At 44.1% G+C, this 21,014-nt stretch overlaps 1 protein-coding gene across 6 annotated transcripts in view; it reads right to left on the reverse strand.

Annotated features, from left to right (window-relative positions):
- Positions 1 to 21,014, reverse strand: part of LOC105385660 (teneurin-m) — a 392,514-nt gene that overhangs the window by 3,045 nt on the left and 368,455 nt on the right. For 5 of the 6 annotated variants that reach the window (XM_048625228.1, XM_038111852.2, XM_048625224.1 and 2 more), the window contains 15 exons: positions 12,280 to 12,441; positions 11,719 to 12,018; positions 9,828 to 11,639; positions 9,149 to 9,426; positions 8,849 to 9,065; positions 8,366 to 8,770; positions 7,943 to 8,278; positions 7,658 to 7,865; positions 7,155 to 7,181; positions 6,362 to 6,578; positions 5,533 to 5,709; positions 4,907 to 5,315; positions 4,544 to 4,796; positions 497 to 4,280; positions 36 to 407 (listed from right to left, as the gene is read on the reverse strand). In XM_048625228.1, the coding sequence (XP_048481185.1) occupies positions 36 to 407; positions 497 to 4,280; positions 4,544 to 4,796; positions 4,907 to 5,315; positions 5,533 to 5,709; positions 6,362 to 6,578; positions 7,155 to 7,181; positions 7,658 to 7,865; positions 7,943 to 8,278; positions 8,366 to 8,770; positions 8,849 to 9,065; positions 9,149 to 9,426; positions 9,828 to 11,639; positions 11,719 to 12,018; positions 12,280 to 12,441 (8,957 nt within the window). The remainder of the gene's footprint in view (positions 1 to 35; positions 408 to 496; positions 4,281 to 4,543; positions 4,797 to 4,906; positions 5,316 to 5,532; positions 5,710 to 6,361; positions 6,579 to 7,154; positions 7,182 to 7,657; positions 7,866 to 7,942; positions 8,279 to 8,365; positions 8,771 to 8,848; positions 9,066 to 9,148; positions 9,427 to 9,827; positions 11,640 to 11,718; positions 12,019 to 12,279; positions 12,442 to 21,014) is intronic. The other variant, XM_048625225.1, reaches the window with a different exon arrangement.

The raw sequence follows: 21,014 nt of genomic DNA on the forward strand, positions 1-21,014 counted from the left end.
CTAACGGTATCAAAATGTATCTCAAAAGAATTCACCTCCAATCCCTGATCATTGGTCTCGTCCTGGGAAACGTTGAACTTCCCGGACAACCGTCTGAGCTCCTCCATGTCGTCTCTGATCTTCAGCGAGTTGTCCTTGACGAAGTAGAAGACATCCTGGTCATGGATGCTAAAGTGGACGTCTAGGAAGTAAGAGTTGTTGAAGACGGTAGTGATAACATCTTCGACGACGCTGTTAGCTCCATCTGCTACGCTGATGTAAGCTTTTCCGTCCACTCGCGATATGAGGACTCCTTCGCCGAAGACTCCTCGCTTGTAGGAAACTCGCGGAAGGAGGTTTCGAGTTATGGGTTCCATCTTCAAAAGCGGCGTGGGCACAAAGTCGATGTTCGATAGCTGATCGTTGACCTGAAATATCGAAGATATGTTAGAACAGAATCAGACAAATTAGTACAGATACGGAGCAAGAGTATTAGAAAGATTGAGAAGGTGCTTACCTTTTCAATGATGCATTGGAGGCCAGACATGACGCCAAAGTCAGGGACCAGCATAGGCGCAGTGACCGAGCCCATCGGCTGGAATATCATGTCAGTGATGTACTTGGATCCCATCATCTTGGTCAGGTCGTATCCGTACAGTTGCAGCCAACTCGCCAGGTTCGTCATGTAGGGAACATTCTGGTTCCTATTGATAGGATCGTTGTTCTTGAACCTATAAATGAAGATGTCGGTCGGAAGACTTAGTTTCGTGGCCAAATGCTCCCAGCTCGGGGTCATCCATTGTCCGACCACTGGGTCGTACAGACGGTTCTCCAAATACAACAGGTTAGTGTTCGGGTCAAAAATACCTCCATGGAAGTCTACTGGGACGTAGAATCCAGGGTTGGTATCCTTAATGATTTTACCAAACGGACTGCGCTTGATTTCCTTGATGATTTCTCCGTTGACGTCAAATACCACCAGTGGGGAGCCGTTGTGGTCTGTTGCGACGTAGAACCTCTGTTCTTCAGTTTCTATACATGTTAAGAAGTCACGCTGGTCGTAGTGCAACCTGACAGTCTTCTCGAGCTTGGGGAAGTGCATGTGGGTGATGAGGTTCGGAGTTTGAGGGTTCGCGTAGAAGAACTGCGTGACATTGCTCTTGTCATCCTTCCAGGCCACCAAGCGATTCCTGTCATCATAGTAGTACCACATTTGGAACTTTTCCCTTTCAAACGCGTGTACGAACTGGCCTCGTGAGTTGTATCTGTACTTCTGTTCACCTCGCCTTATGACGAATCCTCGCCCGTCATAACTGCAGAGTTCTATGTCGCCGTAGTGTACAACACGATCGCCAATATCGTAGCCCAGGTAGCGCTTGTCTCCACGCTCGATGACTCCGATGATGTTGCCGTTCTCATCATAGTTGTACTTCCAGTCGTCCTCAGACCCGACCACCTCCATCAGATGTCCGTCGTAGTTGTAACTGATTCGTTCGTTGGATGACGTGTCACCAATCATCATCTTCTTCGACTTAATTCGGTTTCTCGCATCGTATTCCAGCTCCAATCGGAAGACGTCGAATGACTTGATATTCATCAGGATGGTTTTCGTTCTGCCGTGGTCGTCATAGTCGGTTATTGTAAAGTACTGTTTGCTGGTGTCTTGCATTACAGATCTGTTAAATGTGTTTCTGTAGATCCTCAGGTCACTGACGCCCTCGAGGATACCCAGGTTCTGGTTGTATTTCAGTCTAAGTTGTGGCATTTCCTTGCTATTTATGTTGACATCAATAGTAGAAAGCCTGGCGTTGCCATCGTATTGGTATTTGAAATGGGCGTTGTTCAATCCGCTCTTGGAGTTGAACTTCATCTTTTCATCCTTAAGGATTCCTGCGTGGTATTTGTAATCCTGCTTGAGTTCGTAATCAGGATCTGTGATCTCAACATTCTTAACAAGTTGCGAGTTGTCGTGGTAGACGTATCTGATGGCAGAAGCTCCAGCCAGAATAGTTTCCAGCTTGCCAGTACTGTCATACACGTAGAGGATCTTTCCAGATTGATGCGGGAAAATCTTGGCAAGAATGTGGCCATCGTCATTGTATAGAATTTCGTAAGGATGCCTGTTCATCGGTGAGAAGTACTGATACTTGAAGTAGCCAAGTGAGGTCATTAGCGCAAATGTATGGATGTGGCCTCTTGGGGTCGTCAGGTTTTGGAGAGCTCCTGAATCATCGTAATCTAATAGGTAGTCGCTGCCTCTTGGTGTAGTCACCTTCAATGGTAGACTAGTGAACATGTCACGGAAAGAGTATGCAAGAGATGACCCATCTCCGTATTTAATTTCATGAAGGCGTCCTGCTCTATCGAATCCATATGTCTCGTTGAGTTCTCCCCAGCGCCAGCTGGTCAGGCGGCTGAAGCGATCATACTCCAGTTCAACCTCGGCAAAGATTCCATTCCTTGGACCCCATTTGACGGGCCTGGCAGTTCTATCATAAGTAACATTCAGAAGTTCCACTTTGTCGTCCATAAATACGGCCACCGTCGATGAGTCTCTATCGTATTCTAGCGTTAGTAAGTTCTCGCCATTGACCCGTAGTTTGCGACCGATCTGAGCCACAGCTTTGCTCTTTCCTTTGTTGGCTTGTAGTCTCCTCAAGAAGTAACGCCATTCGAATCTATTGGCCAGGTCACCGCCAACTTCAGTTCTTTGTTTAGCTGGCACAGGGTAGCTTTCTCCAAGAATAGGATCTATTTCAGACAGGATGGTATACGGAACTGTGTCAGTGGAAATCACATGTCCCCATGGCATATTGGAAGCAATGCTTCCGTCAGTTGATATAATCGTTTTCTTTTCTGCTTCACCAATTTTAGTGTTGACTGAAGATCCTTTGATTAGAATTGAAATGGGTTTCCTGTTGTTCTCACTTACAAGAACGGTGGCACCTTTGAGGCTGAGATCAAATGTCAGGTTGATGATTCTACCTGTTGGGGTAACAGCTGATGTAAGCCGGCCAAACTCATCGTACTTATAGATGTAGCTGCGACCAGTGCTGTCATACTTCGCCTTGAGTAGGCCAGTCGTTCCGTGGTAGTCGAATGTGACGTTGAAATTATCAGGTGTTCTCAGCTCTTGCAGCATCTTCATCCTTGACATTTTCAATCTACACTTCTGACCCTTGGTGTTTTCTATAGAGTTCACTTGGCTGGAATAGTCACGAAGTAAGAATACTTTATTGCCTGCGGCGTCTGTCACTGTACTGAGCTTACCGTTGCTGGTGTTTACATTGTAGGTGAAGACGTAGTTGGTTTCACCGGTAAGAATGTTCTTAGTCATAACATGTTGGCCAAATCGGTTGAAGATGTAAGTTTCTTGCGTGTCTGGTGAGTAGATCTCATATTCTCTAGCACCACTGGCGTCCGGAATGCTGGCCATGACTGATCTGATTCTGTAATTAGCTTGGTCTGCGATGTGCATAATGCCATCAGGGCTTACAGTGACTGCCGATATGGTGTTGAATTTGGAGTTTGAAGCCAAGAAGTGGTCAGCTTCAAAGCAATCGCATCCTCGTTCCAGACAGTTACACTTGGACTCGGCGCCAGCATACAGGGAAATCTTTCCGTCGGTAGTAATAAGACGAACGCGGTTGATTCTTTGAGAGTCACTTTCAGCAACATATAAGTCACCAGCTGCTCCAAAAGCAATGCTTTGTGGCATCACCAAAGTGGCATAGGTTGCGAGTTCCATGTCGTATCCAGTCAGCGGTGAAGGACAATGAAGTGGTCTTCCAGCAATCACCTTCACTCTACCATCTGGGGCCATTTGCAAGATCATGTGATCATCAATGATGTGCAGGCTGTTGTCCAAAGGATTGATCGCGAGTTCCGTCGGCCATCTCAAGTGCACTTCTTCCACACTAAGAGTTCCTTCGCAAGGAATGGGTTTCCAGTGAGCTCTGTGCATATGGTTGCCGATGACTGTTGTGATTATTCCGTCCCTGTCCACCATTCTGATGTTCGTTCCGTCAGCAAAGTACAGGACATTATCGGTAGAGACTGCAACGCCTTTAGGGTAAGCTAGTTTGGCATCTCTGGCTAAAGCCCCGTCACCACAATGCGCTTCATCACCCGGCAGACATCTCTCCCCGGAGCCCACGACGGTTTCCCAGTTGTGTTCGGGGTCGCTGTAGTCCTCTGTGTCCCGCACTTTGATGATCTGATGAGACTCGGGGTCCGATATGTAAAGAGTGCCGTCCAATGGGGAGAGAGACATGTGGTAGCGGTAGGAGACTCGGGTGGCACTGGAAAAGAAATAAAATGGTTATTAATAAAATTTTAGCTTGACAACATTGACAATTTTCTTTAGTTTCTATTTCTTTATGTTTAGGGATAAGGCGGCCTTATCGATTATTTATACCCTATTGTTCATTGTTTCCAGTTTATAAGTATTGTCTGTATGTTTTATATTTGTGGTGACCAATAAAGTTATATTGTATTGTATTGACAGCAATTTAAGTTTTAAAAAAATAAAAAAAATATGTAGCTGTTACATGTGAATACTTACTTTAATTTGACCACCGTCCGCACAGTCCCATCCGTCTTGATCTTCCTCACGAGGTTGAAGTCTCCCACAAAGATCGAGCCGTCAGGGGCGGCCGCGAGCGCCACGGGGGCGAGCAGCCTCTGCTTCGTGGCGACCCCTTCGCACTCAGTCCCGCAGTCCAGGCCTCGCTGTCTGCCATCACCCATAGTTGTGATGATGAGGCGCGGCTTGTGCTTTAGGTAGATATTCGTGCCGTCGCCTTTTTGGAGAATGCCTGAAAGTTACGATTAAGATACATTAATATTATTGAACTGAAGTGGCGTTTAATTTTATCGCTACTGTCCTCAAACATATGTAGGTATCCAAGGGTCATGGTAATCTTACCTTCGTGGAAGTTGTATCTGTGATGGATGTCCAAGTTCCAGCCCCCAACGTCAGATATGCTCATGTCGTGGCCGCTCAATTTGGTCGTCTGAACATTCCAGATGATGTCTTTACAGTCCGTATACTGATAGCCCACTTTGACTAGAGCTGTGGTCACTCCATATACCCTTTGCCTGTAGACATTCAGCCTGTTCCATGGGTATGTGAATTTGATCACTGGGTCAGCCTCAAACGTCTTCTCAAAGAGGATTCCTTCAATGGTGATTCTCAGGTGGATGAGGGCTAAGGTTGGTGGGACCTTTTCAGGAGTCAATTGTAGTTGAATGGTGGACAAATAGCCGGCGGCTCGGGAGCTGTGGTAGACCAGATTCAAACCGGTTCCTGGTATTTGCAGACTTTCTTGGACCACCTAGAAAAATAGGATTAAATATTAAAGTAAAGTAAGTAGAACATAATTATAATTTTTAAAAGAAGATATCATTCCTTTTTATGTTAGGTACTTTCTCTCATTCTACATAATTATTTCAAAACGAACATTAACTCTGGACAATGGACATGCATTTACAGTTTAACAACCCAATAAAAAATCCATATCATATATACGAACTCTTGACAAGTTATATTACCTGTGACTCAGCCAAGATGGCGCTCTTGTCTGGACAAGCGCCCTGGAAGCCGTGTTTCCACGTGGCCAGCACCACGGGCTTCATGGCGTCGTAGTCATGGGCGAGACACGCCTGCGGGGGACCCATGTTGGCCTTGTCGTCAGCTGTTGTCATCACCACCTCGTCTATTATTACCACCTGGAAGCAAGGAATTGGGAGATTAAATGGGGTTGAAATTGGCGGATTATTGATTTTCTCCTTTTGGAATAGGTAGGTTCTATTTTATTTGGGTTTGAATCATCCGAATACGTAGCTGTTATGTTTGGAATTCGGGGAACGAGAGGTATTTTAAAATCCAATTAGAATAAAATGATTTCCCTAGAACTTAGTGCGGCATCTGTCGGCATTGGTATTTCATAAAATGGCTGAATTTTATGCAAAGTGTCCACGGACGTATGCAATACGATTCTCAGTTTAACGACTTCATTTGAATTTTAGTCACGAAATAATATTGTTTAATAACTTTATGAACTGAATGCTTGACATTTAAAGCCTTTGGCCAAATGTTTACGTTATAGCCGTCGTAAAATTTGTTGATTATGAAAGTTAATATATTTTTTATGGCTTTACAGCCGCAAATTATGGCTAAATCGAAGACCTGATTATTATAACAAATATTTGATATATCAATTTGCAATTAAATTCGAGTAAAAATGCTAATAAATAATAATTACGATGTTTATCGTCGTTGTTAACAAGACAGTACGGCTCCTCAAGGTAGTATACTTGGCCCTATATTATTCATCGTTAATCTGATCATATATATTTTTAATATACTGCTAGTACAAACCTCATTCCACGGCACGAAAACAACTTGCGAAGTGTGTCTAAAGGGTGATCTTCCGAAGTGTAAGGTGACGGCCCCTCCGCCGTTGACTAGCAGGTCGAACCAGCCGTCGTCCCGAGTGAGGGTGAAGCCTTCTAGAGGAGTGGATGTAGACACCCTGGCTCCAACCAATCCTGATCCAAGTGACGTCACAACTCGACCACGGATCACGGCTGAGCGGCTGTGAATTTGGTTGACATAACGATGAGAAATTGATAGAAGATTTTGATACTTGTGGTGATAAAATAGGTTTGTGATTCAGTGGTAAGGTTGAGGTATATTTATGTTGAAAGTGTAGTATGATCTATTGGATGCAATTGGTCTGGTTTGAAAGATAATTCGTGTAATTAACTACTTTCTGGTAACAGGTTTAAGTACTTTAAACTACATTCAAAAATACAATTCAAATGATCATGACTCATCAATAATATGATATCAAGAATAAGTATAGGTTCTATGTCTGTATATTGGAAGTGCTAGTTTTGATATACGGTCTATAAAAGTGACCCAAAAATTCTACAGCTATAATTAACCTAGACGAATTAGGTACTATGATAGTAAACATTATTAAATAAAAAGCGGAACATAAACTTCACAGGACACAGGTTACTAAGTATAACACACGAACAACATGCAGATAAAATAATATATTATTACATATAAATATATAGTTTTGTTGCCAATTAAGTATTAGTGGATGAATATAATAATGTTCTAGTTTACGCACACACAACCTAAACACGATCCGAAGTCTTACCTCGTATTGAAGTGGTTCCAAAACATACTGCGCAGCGTAAGAAAGACGGCAAAAATGACATAGAATAAGTAAGTGTCATTATTGGAATCAACAATAATTTGGACGGTGTCGATTGGTTGGACGAGATAGCATTGTTAATATCGAAACATTAAATTATACATAAAGAGCATGCAAGTGATACTGTTATTCTGTTAGATTTTGAACACTTAGTATATATTATAACGAACATAAAAACAGTTAATGTAGTGTTAAAGAAAGGAAAGAAAAACAGTGAACACTCTTATTAAATAAACATTAGGATTGACTGGGGCACAACATTGCATTTCTTATATAAGTTATATTATAACAGATATTTTGTTAATCATTTTAATATAATTGTTAGTATTTGCGATTACTGAACCAGCCGACACAACAGCAGTCTCATATTCATGAAATCATTATTGTGTCAACCGGTAGTAATTAAAAGTTATAATATATTGAACATCAAACATCGAGATTCTTACCTTTCATTAAAGGTCTCCTGTTTGGCGTAGTTCTGTAGACTACCTTCGTCGATGAGGAACTTCATTCTTTCAAAGAAGGATGCGGTGATCGCTGGCGGCTGCTTCCTCAGCAGGATGTCTGTGGGCTTCGGTGCAGATACACACAGCTGACTGCCCTTGCACGCCGCGCTCTGACAGCACTCTGGGTCCTCACAGTCGACCAAACCATCTGACATAATGAAAAGCATATTTTTAAACCATCCTTATACATATCAACGGTTAAGTTCTCAATTGATTAAAGCATACCTTTATCGTTATCCTTAGAATCATCGCAAATCTGCTCCTTGAGAGTGGTGCAGTCAGGTCCGTCCCAGCCGTCGAAGCACTTGCACTCCCAGTGTCCGTCGTTGGCCACGCGGCATTGCCCGTGCCCGGCGCACCCTCTGGGGCAACCCTCGAGGGTACAATGGCGTCCATTCCATCCGGACACGCAGAGACAGGTGCCGTTCTTGCATTGTCCGTGGTCGCTACAGCGGACGTCGCAGAGTTTCGAAGTGCAGTATTCCCCGGTCCAGCCAGGGTCGCACATACACGACTCGCCCACGCAACGCCCGTGAGGACCGCAGTCCAGGTCGCATACCTCTGTAGAATTTAAAGATGGTCAGTTGTATTGAACTTTAAGGGTGATTGAGTTAAAGGTATAAGATTAGAGTATTCTGGATAACTTACCCTTAGAACAATCATCGCCGGACCATCGAGCGTGACAAGTGCAGGTTTGAGTATCAACATCGAAAGTGCCGTGGCCTGAGCAGTCAGGTAAGCATTGCAGGGCATCTTTGTCCATAGTTGCGCAATCGAGGCCTTTCCATCCTTTCTTGCAGACGCAAGCTCCTTCGATGCAGAACCCGTGGCCGGAACAAGTTGGATGTGGACAGTCGACGTCAGCGCAGAATTTGCCTTTGTAACCTCGGACACAAGAACACTTTCCGTTGACGCAGTGGCCGTGACCGTTGCAGTCAGGGACCTCACACTCGTCGTGTCGAAGCGAACACTCCTTGCCCTTCCATCCAGGGTTGCATTGACATTCTCCGTTGATGTATTCACCTCGTTGACTGCATAGTACTGGACATACACCTGGAAATACATCAAAATTAATAAAGCTGCTATATTTATAATCTGAAGTGACATTATAATGTTTAAAATAACACATACTTTCACTGCAGTCGTCGCCACCAAAGCCGGGTTGACATTGGCAGTGGCCCATCAAGCATTCGCCCTTCGCCGAGCATCCGTTGGGACAGTTATGCGTCATGTCGTCTGCCACTACCGCGATGAACGATATCTCTTGTGGGTCGCCATCGTCGTTGTAGAGGGACAGGAACCAATGGCCCTGCTCCATGTAGTGGGTCACGTCTTTCTTTACGGATGGCTACGGGGAAAAAAACTTGTTAGAATTTTTCCTTTTAGATTTATTCTGCTTCTGTATAGTGAACTTGGTTTATTGCAACTTACGTGTGATGCTCTTGTAGTCCTCGCTTTGAACCCGCTAAGGACTTCTAAGAAGTGGTATTGCGTGTGTGTCGGCAGGGCATTCCGCCTCGCGTAGACTCCTATCGATGCCCCTCGGGGGATCAAGTAGTCGAACTTCACGTACGAAGCCTCTGACTGATAGAACTGCATGTTCCAGTAACTATATGGAGGGATTTCTTTTGATAATTTTTCACCTAAAGTAATTTGCTTGAACGTCGTTCCGTCGGGAGGGAACGACTGCGCTGGGAATGTGCGCGCATCTAAAACAGAATTGGGGTTTTAGTAGCAGTTGTAACTCTAATTATACTGAAAAAATGTATTAATAATTATTTATTTATCATATTTTTCATGCGATGATTCGGTGTAGTTAAAATATAATTTATTCTCTATGTTCTTTATCAAACAACCTACGTAACTACACGTGCATTCGCAAAAACTACAGCAGTCTAATCTAATCTAATAATACGGTCATAATAAATACTTACGTACAGTCTAAAATAAACATACGAAATGGCCCCAAACCCATGCATAAAGATTTTAAAGCGACTAATGCGGAAATTCTGAACATGCCGTTAGTGTTGATAAGAAGTTATTAGATTTTCGAAGATGGTTTGTGAGTCATTAGTTTGATTAGTGTTTTCAATACTTTTCTCAACCTCACCTTCCAATATGAGAATGGGTGGAGGCACAATCTTTGGACAAACGCATTTTGGTATTGGTTCGGTTGTCAACATATCACCTTCTGTTTCAGTTGTAAAGTCAGTAGTGGAATCAATCAAATCGGTTTGGGTAGAGATTTCATCAGTTGTGCCAAAACTTTCTGAAGTTGATTCAGTACTACTTATTTCTGTAGTATCATCAGTGTAATAATTTGATGTACCCGTTTCGTTATAAGTATCAGTGACATCTGAAGATGTCGAAGGCTTCGATGAAGAATTGTCGAGGTAATCATCATAAGCATCATCCGGAGAGCTTGTTTCATCGCAAGAGGGACAGGAACATTCACAGGTGCCTCCCCATTCTTCATCAGTATCTTTGAATGGTTTCGGTGTGTTATTTTCCACGACTAATGGCTTATTAAAGTTGGTTGGTTGCGTTGGTTCCACATCTATAGGAGTAATTCTAACAGTTGGCACTTCCCTCATATCTCCTTCGGTAGGAACTGTCACTGTTAACGAATACAGTGGTTTATAAGCTGAATTTTCAGCACCATCAGCTGATATAGTCAAATTAATCAAAACGTGTTTAGGGTTAGTAGGTAAATCTGAAGATTTTGTTTCAATAGTTACGTCTTCAGTTGTCCTTTCATCGTATTTGACGGGATCAGTTGTAGTTTTACTATCATTGTTAATATTAGTAGCACTCGGTGTGGTAGAAATAAACACATCATGCGACGTTGGTGTAAAAAGCTTATTGGTTGTGAATGGTGCACCTGTTTCTTCCACAGGCTTCACTGTCTTTGTTGTTATTTCTCTCACGGTGGAAGGTGAACTTGTTATAGTAGTAGGTGTTATTGTTGTTTCAACTTTTTGTAGAACTGGCTCACTGTCATAATGAAGCTTTTCTAGTTCCTTTTCAGAGGTAGACGATTCATTTGGGAAAATGTGTAATATCTCGTTAACAGCTTTGAATCTTGTTAATAACTTTGCATATTGAAGTTTTTGAACACCATATGTATAAAAATTTGGAAATGAGTCACCTTGCATATCTGCCGGATCATAAGCAATTTTATCGTTAGAGCTCATTTCGTCTCTTTTATTTTCAGAATTAATTTCTGGAGGGTTATCAATCTTGGTGTCCACAGCTTCCAATTGTGATCCATAGTTCTTACTTGTTATTGTTGAATTACTTTCATCAAGCTTTACAGTTGTTAAAACAGTAGTTTGTTCTGGTGTGGTAGTCTGAACAGTAGTGGATTCAGTAGTTAGTGTTGTAGTTTCCGTAATATTTACACTATCAGTTAGAGTACTTGATGAAACCGTAGTAGTCTCTTTACGAATGTTATGCGATGACGATGATGATGTTTCCATATTAGTACCACCAATGTTAATAGAATCACCGACTTCATTAGACACCAAAGCATTAGCATCGACTGTATCTTCGTCAGTGGTCTCCGGAAGCTCCCCAGGTGTAGACGAGGTCACACCATGCACTAAACTAAAAGTGTTCACAGAAGGCGTAGTGATTAGCTCATGCATATCTACAGAGGTGGTGTCAGAACTAGGAGGAGCAGTAGTAGGAGGAGAAGAAGAAGAAGAAGCATGCCCATCTACGTCTCTACGTGGGCGAGAGTGCGGCTTCCCGTCGTTACCTGAGCCTGATGCCGCCGAGTTCTGGTGCGGCCTCGTGGCTATAGACTTGTTGGCTGACTCCAGCGTCGTGGCTTTCGACGCTGGAAATACCTCGGTAGACTCGCCAACTAGTACTGTACATGCTTTCGCATTTTGATATGACCAGTTGACGAAGTATGAGGCTGTAACAAACAAGATTCATTAGTAACTAGCCAAACATAACTAATCTCAATTTTACGAACATAATGAAGAGTAACATACCTGACATATAAGAGGAGATGGCTAAAAGGACAACGAAGAGGATTATGAACACTATAGCGGTACACTTCCAGGAACACCTCGACGAGAGGCCTTTCCTAAAGTGGAACCGGGAGCCTGCGGGGGTGAAGTGTGAGGCGCGGAGGTTGTTCCTCACGGGCAGCACGGGCACCGGGACACCGAAGGCTGGGTGCCCGCGCTCGTTTCTGTCCATCCTCTCCAGGGTACTCTTGTCCTGCTTCCCCGGACTGCTACACGACGAGTTGGACTTGTAGTCCATAGACGGATTCTTTTGGATGTCCCCTGTAATGCGGGAAGATGTAGTGTTTTATAAACGATGTTCAATGCAATGCCAAGTGAGGAATGGGGAGAAAGAGTTGTTGGTTGTCTTTATGCAGTTTGAGGAACTTATATTTCCAAAAGTTTATCAGATTGACCCACTATGTACGGGATGTATTTCAGATTTTTTAAAGAGCTCTGTATATATAAAATGGGACATCTAGCAAAGAGCCTAATCGTTCTCAGTGGAGGGAGTTTAACTGGCGAGTTGGTGGTAGTGGTTACCTGAAGGCACATAGAAGTTGCCGGAGGGCGTCCGCACGAGGCAGGAGGGCTCGAAGTCGGCCAGGTCCGCCGGGTTGCCGACGATGCGGCCGTTCAGCCGAGACATGGTCGGGTTGCGGGGGGGCACATCCGGCGGCGCGCGTCCTCCTTCTAACAGACAACCTGCCGAAGAAGACATGCTTTAGAATCAAGGCTGTCAGGTAAAAGGTAGCTCATAAGTGAGGGCAGACAAAAACCTCTTCCAGTAAGTAAAAGTATTAAGGCGGTATTAGCCCAATTATTAATCACAAAGCGATCGGCTGAAAAGCCGCCGCTAACAAGAAAGATTTAATTAATTCTATCCACGAAAATGTACAAGTCGAAATTCAATTAGGGACGTATATTGCTCACCGTAATGGGTCGTAAACAAATACCGAAGCAATCGGCCCATGCAAATGGATCAAAGATCGCGTGTTGCGGTAGTTCGTTATAAGGAAATATATTAGACGGAGAGCTATTTCTCAAACCGCGGGGCGCGGAGGCCTCTCCCATCGCTAATATAAGCTAATGGAAAATCGAAGTATTATCTGCCCCCTGCCTACGCGGCCACCGCGCGCCCAACTTTTGATCCTTCACCAATTTTAAAGATTCCTTCGAGCGTTAATTAATTTATTGTAGCCGGCCGCTGTAGCCGCAAGAAAACTCAATTAATTTTAAAAGGGTTTTTGTGTTGTTTTTTTTTTCAAGATCACCCACCCCTTGTATTGCCGAAAAGAAAATGGCAAAGTTCTCGATAATACCGGCACAAGCCTTTGTTACGCTGCCCTTTGAAACAGTTCGTTTGGGAGTAATTAGAACTTCAACAATTTATTTGTGCCTCTCGGTAATGAAGAATGCCTTCGGTTATGAACGTGCTACGGCTATTTTCTTAAATAATTAAAAAAATCTATTTAGGTCTCTAACTAGGCAAAAATACCTACTTATTGACCAGATTGTATTATAAAATTAATGAAAAAACTTAGAATGTTAAAGCATTTTATGTGTTGTAATCCATCAGTAACTGTTAGCACTGTGAGAGAACGGGTCTCCGAGGTGGGCGACGAATGAAAAACTAAATCACCCGGACCCTCACCTAATTTAAGAGGACAAGTACAGTCATTAATACACGCGTCACTCCTAGTGCTACTACAAAATGTGGTCATTTATAACTCGGCACAGAGCGAAGGAATTATGGTAATCGGCCGAGTCTTGTCTTTTGTCCGTAATGGTGGGTAATTACCAGGGCACCTCCGGGGCACTCCGTGTCGTGGGGCTCTCGGCTCGAGAATTCGACAGTCGTTACGCGAATCGACAGAACTTTAAAAAGGGAACGCGTTTTTGAGCGACGTCGGGGGATTTGTCGCTGCGTGGCGGAACAAATTTGCCCTGCTTTACTTTTTACTAAACTCCGTTTCAGAGTGTGCTTTATCTTTTTGGCCAGAGAGTGAAAATATTGCTCGTGTATTATTGGTTAATTGACGTATTTATGTGGTGTAAGGGAAGGGTCTAAATGTATTATTTTATAATTGGCTTTTTGCGTGCCATCATACATATCATACTTTTCTAGGCATCTGTTTTGAGAGTCGATCTTCTGTTTTCACTTAGAGGTGAACGGTTGGTGTGCTTATTGGAAGATAAAGGGGGTGTGTTTCGGTTCGTTTGCGGCGGATCTCCGTGATTCAACGTGATTTCTCACTGAAAAGGGGAAACGCAGCCGGCAGGGTGTGCCGTAATAGCCCCCTCCCCAGCGCCTCACAAAGACTACTAATTCCATCTCGATTCCACTTTCTATAAGATTAACACCAGCCACTCCTCAGGCGAAGTCTCCCGATACTTTAAAAGGAGTGCGTTATATAAAAGCTGAATGCAGCATTAATCCTGGCCATGTTGAGCCAAGTGAACTGTCAAAACATATATCTCTCTCTCCAGGTAGTTTCATAACTCGGGACGTTGATGTATGAGACATAGAAAACACACTCGACTGTAAAACCGCGCCGAACGAAACATTTTGGCAATCTCCAGACAGCGCCGCACACGTGCCCGCTATCTTAAGCTCGTTACGCCGCACATTCCGACCGCAATTTTGAATTTACCCCCTTGAGTCTGATTTGATCAGCTGCAAGAAAAAAGCGACCGTCAATTAGTGTTCGTAGGTGTATGTAGGTACTCTCGTGCAGTGCCCCTCGCGAACAACCGCCAACTTGGCCACACACAAAAACGTGGAGCTGTACATTTCCTACAGAACTAGTTCCCCAGTTCCGATTTTAAATTTAGCACCAAAGTTGGACCGAGCGCGGAATTCTGCAATATTTATATGAGAGGTACGGAGAGGCGATTTGTAGTCGGGAACAATCGGGAACTTGGTCCGGCGCCGTGACTTCGTTTTAATTAGTACCCATTCATCGCGGAACAATCGAGTCCTCGAACGAATCCATTATCGTAAACTTTTCGATAGTCGAAAGAGGTATATTCAAAGTTTATACGTTGCCGGAGGAACCGGCAGCCGATCGAGTTTTCATGGACTTTGCAAAACTATAAATTGCGATGTATGATATCGAACGGGCACTGAAGGGCCCGCGCTGATAATGAGATTCCAAGTATTTCAATTGAAAGTAACTGCTTTCATGTCCGTTTCTGCAATTTCCTCAAGCACAGAAGTATGAATCTTGTTAGCCGTTTGAGGTTTTCTTTTTGCTGATATTAATTTCTGTTCCTTTTTTTAAAATCCCGCTCGATCGTAAAGGAGCGATGGGGCGCGGGAGGCTCGTATTAACGAATTCGGGCCCGGCAAGGCGTGACGGAGGCTGACTCGCTATCTGTCGATTATGAGTATAATGGCCACCGCGTAATGCCATTACGGGTACATTTTAATCGATGGCTCACGGTTGGCCGCATTCGAATCCGATATCTGTTTCAGCTTATTGCTTGTATGTAGATATACAGACCCCGGTTCCATTCTATTAAACATCGCCGGAAATTGATTGATTTAATGTTTCATTCGTTTATATTTCACTTTGCATGCATATATGAGTTTATTGATAAATGCGGTCAGTGGATTACTAGGAGTTCCATGTAGGTACCGTCTTTGGTTTAATTAGAATGGAGTAGAGTGCATTAGTTAGCAGGCTCGGGTGTCCTGCGGGGAGGTAAGCAGAGGCGATGTATCATGTCAAGACGAGCCGGCTCGTTGCGTCACTGATAAGATTACCGGACAAAGCAAGTACACCACGGCGGCGGCGCTACCAACTAGATCGCTAAATGCGAACCTTCATTTACTATCCTCTGAGTGCCCGCTGTTTCCGACCTTCTAGTCTCCGCCTAAGGTTCACAATGTCGTGACCCACCTTTATTAGTGTAGCGACGTCAACGTCTGCTTCGTTAAAGGACACTCAGCTTTATTTATGTTGACATACGGGCAATGTTACCTTATTTGTTGTTACGGCAGCTATTGTCAGTGGCGGCAGTTGGACTGTCCAGGTCTATAAATAGAGTAGGGATTGCAGTGGCGGGTGGTGGCCGAGTGAGGTCGCTGGGGTAAGGTGGACTTTTTGCGGAAGAGTTTAGTGTTGATTCTTACGTAGTCAGCCGGCGGCGGTTCCGGGCCACGATAAGGAGACGGCCTAAGTCGCTCTGTCACGCGAACTGTCCACTAATTTATGTTGCGCTGATTTCAGATATCAAGTAGACGACCCTTCCGTGTGTACCACAGACAACACCGACTCTTTTTATTGGCCTTTATGGTAATGCGTTGTCTAGCAATAACATCCTTGGATACAAAGTTAGACAAAGCAACCACCCGCGGCTAAACATTGTAGCTACGTATTAGAAATGTAAATTAATGCACTTAACGACTTAAGTGTGGACGTAAAATGTTTTCGATAAGATATGTTGTATGGCCGTAAGACGTTTTTAGTTTTTCTGTGCCGTATAACGATGGTTTACGGCTGTGGAGCTGCAGGCTTAGACTTTTCCTAGCTCGTTAGTGGAGCGGCGTCGTGCCTTCATTACGAGTTAGCAGCGGAGAGAAAAAGAGGCCCGGCGGCTCACGTTACTTCCGAAGTGAATGCACAATCTGTTAATGGTCAAAACAATATGGAGGCGCGCCATTAATCTCACTATCTCACTGTACATATTTCTTTGTCTAAATCCATTAAATTAATTACAAGCATTCGGGGAGCCGACTGCGTATTTATTAGGCTCGTTATCATTCATTGAATCTTCTGATAGAGGCTCTGCTCCCGTGATGGATGCGGCGGAGTGGGGGCCGAATTAGCTGTCGGAGGAAGAATGCAGTTGGGTCGCTGAGTGATTCCCCGAGGAGTCGGAGATTCATAGGTGTCATCGCGGCCGAGAGGGTCGGAATTGGGAAATTCCTCTCTGCATTAGGTGCGACGAGCATCGTTTGTTTCTGTGATGTCCGCACTCCTTGTGACTCCTGACGCGGCCGACAGATGCCGATAACCAGTGGCTTCATTAACCTTTACCCGTCCGCTGGCATTCATTACGCTTAATAGAAACAAACAAAACGAACTCCAACAGATAAATGGGTCGAGATAGTTATTTAATTGTCTTATCTGAGGAGCAACGCTACCCCGGGGGCGAAATAATGCAGATTCATTTGCCTTTACGTCTTAACTTTTGACAAAAGTTTCCTTCTGCGTATCGGAACGAGTCCCCTTCCGCTAATGAACGATTCAGGGAAGATTCCGAGCGGTAAATTAATGTTTTTGTATAATTTCACGAACAACAATATAATTTGCCGGCGAGCAATCAAAAGCGAAACAGCCCCGGAACAAAATTTGGTATTATAATACAAGCGATTGATTGAAACATTGGGACGGGTGAACTCGACAGGGAGTTGGAAAATATTCGAAATATGTTCGTCTTGGGGTTATTTCCTGGGCCTTTTATGACATTGATTCCATTCTACATAGTTACATAATAGTCAAAGATAGACAGACAGACACATGAATAAATTTATAAGACCTATATTTTTTATCAAAGAGCTAAAAGTGTTTAGCGGACTCTAATTAAAATACATGTATATATTTGTAATTTTATACTTATCGCTGTCGCTTCTTATCTCGCATGTGCAACAATAGAGCTAGACGAAGGTATTCCATGGCAGCTATTAAAAGCTTCGCATACTATTACGTATGGAAGGAAGCAAGAGTGCACCCCTGACAGTGCGGGCGCGCGCTTCCGGCGCGGTCACGTGACCGACCGGAAGCGGTCACATTTTTCGTCGGCGCGTTTTTTCAGCCACGGAAGCTCCAGCCGGCGACGGCCCGCCTGATACCCTGATAGAGATTGATGACCTCCCCCCCTCGCCCCGCACCGCCGGCCAGCACCCCCCTGATCCCACACGGATACATCCGCATATATCCAAATTACACCCACGTGATAGACGTTTCTTACGCGGATAACTATGCGCCATAATCCCCGGACCGAATGAATGGTAATCGATAGCTCAACCCGCCCGCACCGACCGCGCGTATTATGTAAATAGTTTTTAGCAAAAAATATACATGTAAATGTGGGCGCCGCCGTAACGTATGCCTTATTCAACGAGCCGCGGGCAGCGTATGCAGGAGCCAGCCGCGGCGATCAATAAACCTTGCTTTTTAAAATACCTCAGGTGTTATATTCATATTTACGTCAGAAAGATTTACGAGGGCGGCGTTTGACCCGCTATTAGTTTCGTCGGCCAATTAGTGAGCGGATTTAAAAAGAAAAAACGCTCTGGGGAGTCGTAGGGAGTGATTCCCTTGTCGCGTGATGCGCATTTGTCACCGCGTTGCACCGCCGCCATCTTGCATCTCGTCGAGAGGTATTCGACACCGACTGAGTGCCTCATTCACGCGCAGACAAGGGCCGTTATTATATCCGCTGAAAAAATGAACATTTTCTTTGCGTAATTGGCCGTGAACCCCACACCGCGTGATAAAAGCACATGCTTACGTCGCCATTTTGATCTGAGGGGATCGGAAACGCGATATAGTAGGCACGCTTGCGGTTAAATCATATGGCGGATAAAATAAAGCGCAATGATTTGGGTCGCTCCGGGTCTGGTTACACCCCGATCCCCGATTGGCGGTTATTTGCATTTTGAAATAAAATGGCGGTCGCGTTTTGGGATTTGACGTGACGTTGACAAGTGCGCGCTGTCATGTCGCGTTTTGTTTTTAATTGGTTCGTTTGCTTGCCGCGACGGAGCCGTAATGTGATTAATTGTTCTGATTTGTGTTAACTTTTGCACGATAAAAACTAATTTGCTTCATAAATTTATGGACAATTATGTACGGAGCCGCTCAACGCCTAATTAAAATATACGGATTAAACTGATTATGCTAAAATTGCCCAAAATTCTTGCTGAAGGTTTAAATATTCCTACGAATCTAATTTAGCAAACTTATTTACTATCAGATTCTTGAGAGGTTTTCCAAAGATTCCTTAAAAGTTGTTGACCCTTCCCCGGGCGGCCGCGGCACTCGTGCCGGCTGACAGAGGTCAAGCATGCTTTCGTCTTTTTATACGTAAATATGTATACTGTGTGCATTAGCGAGGGTCGCTTTCTTCGGAGTTTTTTCCCGACAAAGACGGGACCCTCCGGCCGGCATCCGGTAGGGTTCCCCGGGATCCGCGATTAAACGCATGTCATTTTGATTTATAGACGCAATTATTACACATCACACGCCCGCGAAGACGCGCCGTCTGAGGTGAACCCGAGAATTATTTGTTCCATTTTATTTGAATGCGAAGGGACGAGATACGGGATAGAGGACATAAATTAAATTTATACGAATTCGTGTCTTACGCAAACAGTATTACCATATTAAATAGACAGCATTTTGGTTTGGAGCTTAGTCAAATGTTTGCGATGCGTCTGATTAATTGATACAGTGCAGTTGGGAGTTGGGAACAAACAGTCATAGATAACGAGGAAGCTGTTTAGTCTGGCGTTGTTAGCGGCCGCGGACGGAGAGAAAAATATCAAACTCGTTCCAATTTGGGAGTCCATTTGTAAATGTAAACGGATCGCCGCTCGCTGAGGGCCGGGTCACTCGTCTGCCATCCATCTTGCGCCTAAAGGGTCCAAATGTAACATTGACGGACGCCGGCCCGATATGCGAGATGACACACTGTGATGACCCCCGAATCCATTCCCTCAGATACCCCCTTAATAGTTTTTTCTCCCACTATCCGTTACTCTCCATATTTTATCGGGTCCGCTAGGTTTTTATGAGGGTTTATATCGAGAATGTGTCATGTTGCGATTCGTTCCACGGGACTCTGTGTACTTACTTATGTGGCGTAAACGATTGATGATCGGGTTTGACTTGACGTGCCATTTATTATGCGTTTTGGTGTTGAAAATGTTTTTGACACCGTCCCCCGCGTCCCCCGCGCCCTAGCGATGTTAAGCGTTCACGCCAGGAATCCCGCCTGAAGAATGGTTTGAGTTTTTTGCAACATAAATTATAAGTACATGGAAGAAGCGGTATACCTACCTACCTACCGTATTTACGAAGCAATATTTGGGCCGCTGGTTGCGCAACAGAGCTGCGGTCTTAATTACGTGCATTAAGGTGGCTATTAGACGAGCATAGGCTGCGCAGGTGATGCATGTACGTGCATATTATCAGCTAATGGAGGGCAGTTTGTCGTTTCAATCAAGTGCAGTAATGACGTCATCCATCACGGCAAGTGACGGCGCCGCGCGCTGATTCGCGCACAAAACTGAGATTAACAATGACGCTGCTATATTTGTCACACAAAAAAGAAATTAAAAATATAAGTTGCCAAGCAGTTTATTTTTCTAAAGTTGTGATGTCGTAAAGTTCATAAGCACGTGTCGTTGGCAGCGCCGGCTACTCGCAGGCACGTGATGTCGAAGCTAAATATAGTCGCACAGGTCAATAAATCAATTACCAACGTACAATGGAGTATGTGGCGCATTACGGCTGGCAACCCCAGATAGCACTTAAGTTGAAGCGGTCAGAACATGCCCAGAGCCAGATTACTGATCGCGCTAAACCTATTACCATTTCGGGTGTTAAGTGCTAAGCCCCCCTGCCGCTGGGGGCGCCAAACAAAGACCTCATCCCGCTATCTCACTGAAAATTTAATTATATATTACAAAAATGGGCTCATTTAAGCGTATGTAGAACTTTTTTAAAAACCTGCTTGTTGGTCAAAAGTGGCTCAACAAAAGGTGTGAGTTATGCGACCGTGGTGCGGATTAAAATGGATTTTTTCTATGAGAAATGGGCAATAACCGGGGAAGCGCCCCTTTTGCGGAATTTCATTTGAAAATTTCCCTCCTCTGACCGAAAGCCTGTTATTGACTCCGAAGATTATGCGCGAAGATTTCATTCCATATTTTAATCTTCCATGAATTTAATGCGAAAGTATAGAAATGCGGCCGCGTTAAATGGTGAAATACATAAATATTTAAAGGACCACTCAATGATGTTTTGCCGTCAGTAAAATTTTAATAATTCCTAGAGATATGCACTTGTTTACCTGCTGAATATATAGGTAGTAGTACCTATCATTGTGTAATATAAATAAATAACTAAACACACAGCGTAGTGGAGCTACGACATCAGGGACGAATCGACACCTTTTCGTTTTTTTATGTTATCATAAAATATTCGTGGAGATCAATATTGTATTGGCGCCCGCACCTCGTAAAGTATATTTTTTGCGTGTGC

The sequence above is a fragment of the Plutella xylostella genome, chromosome 13 (genome assembly GCF_932276165.1).
Source record: "Plutella xylostella chromosome 13, ilPluXylo3.1, whole genome shotgun sequence".
Classification (NCBI taxonomy): Eukaryota; Metazoa; Arthropoda; class Insecta; order Lepidoptera; family Plutellidae; genus Plutella; species Plutella xylostella.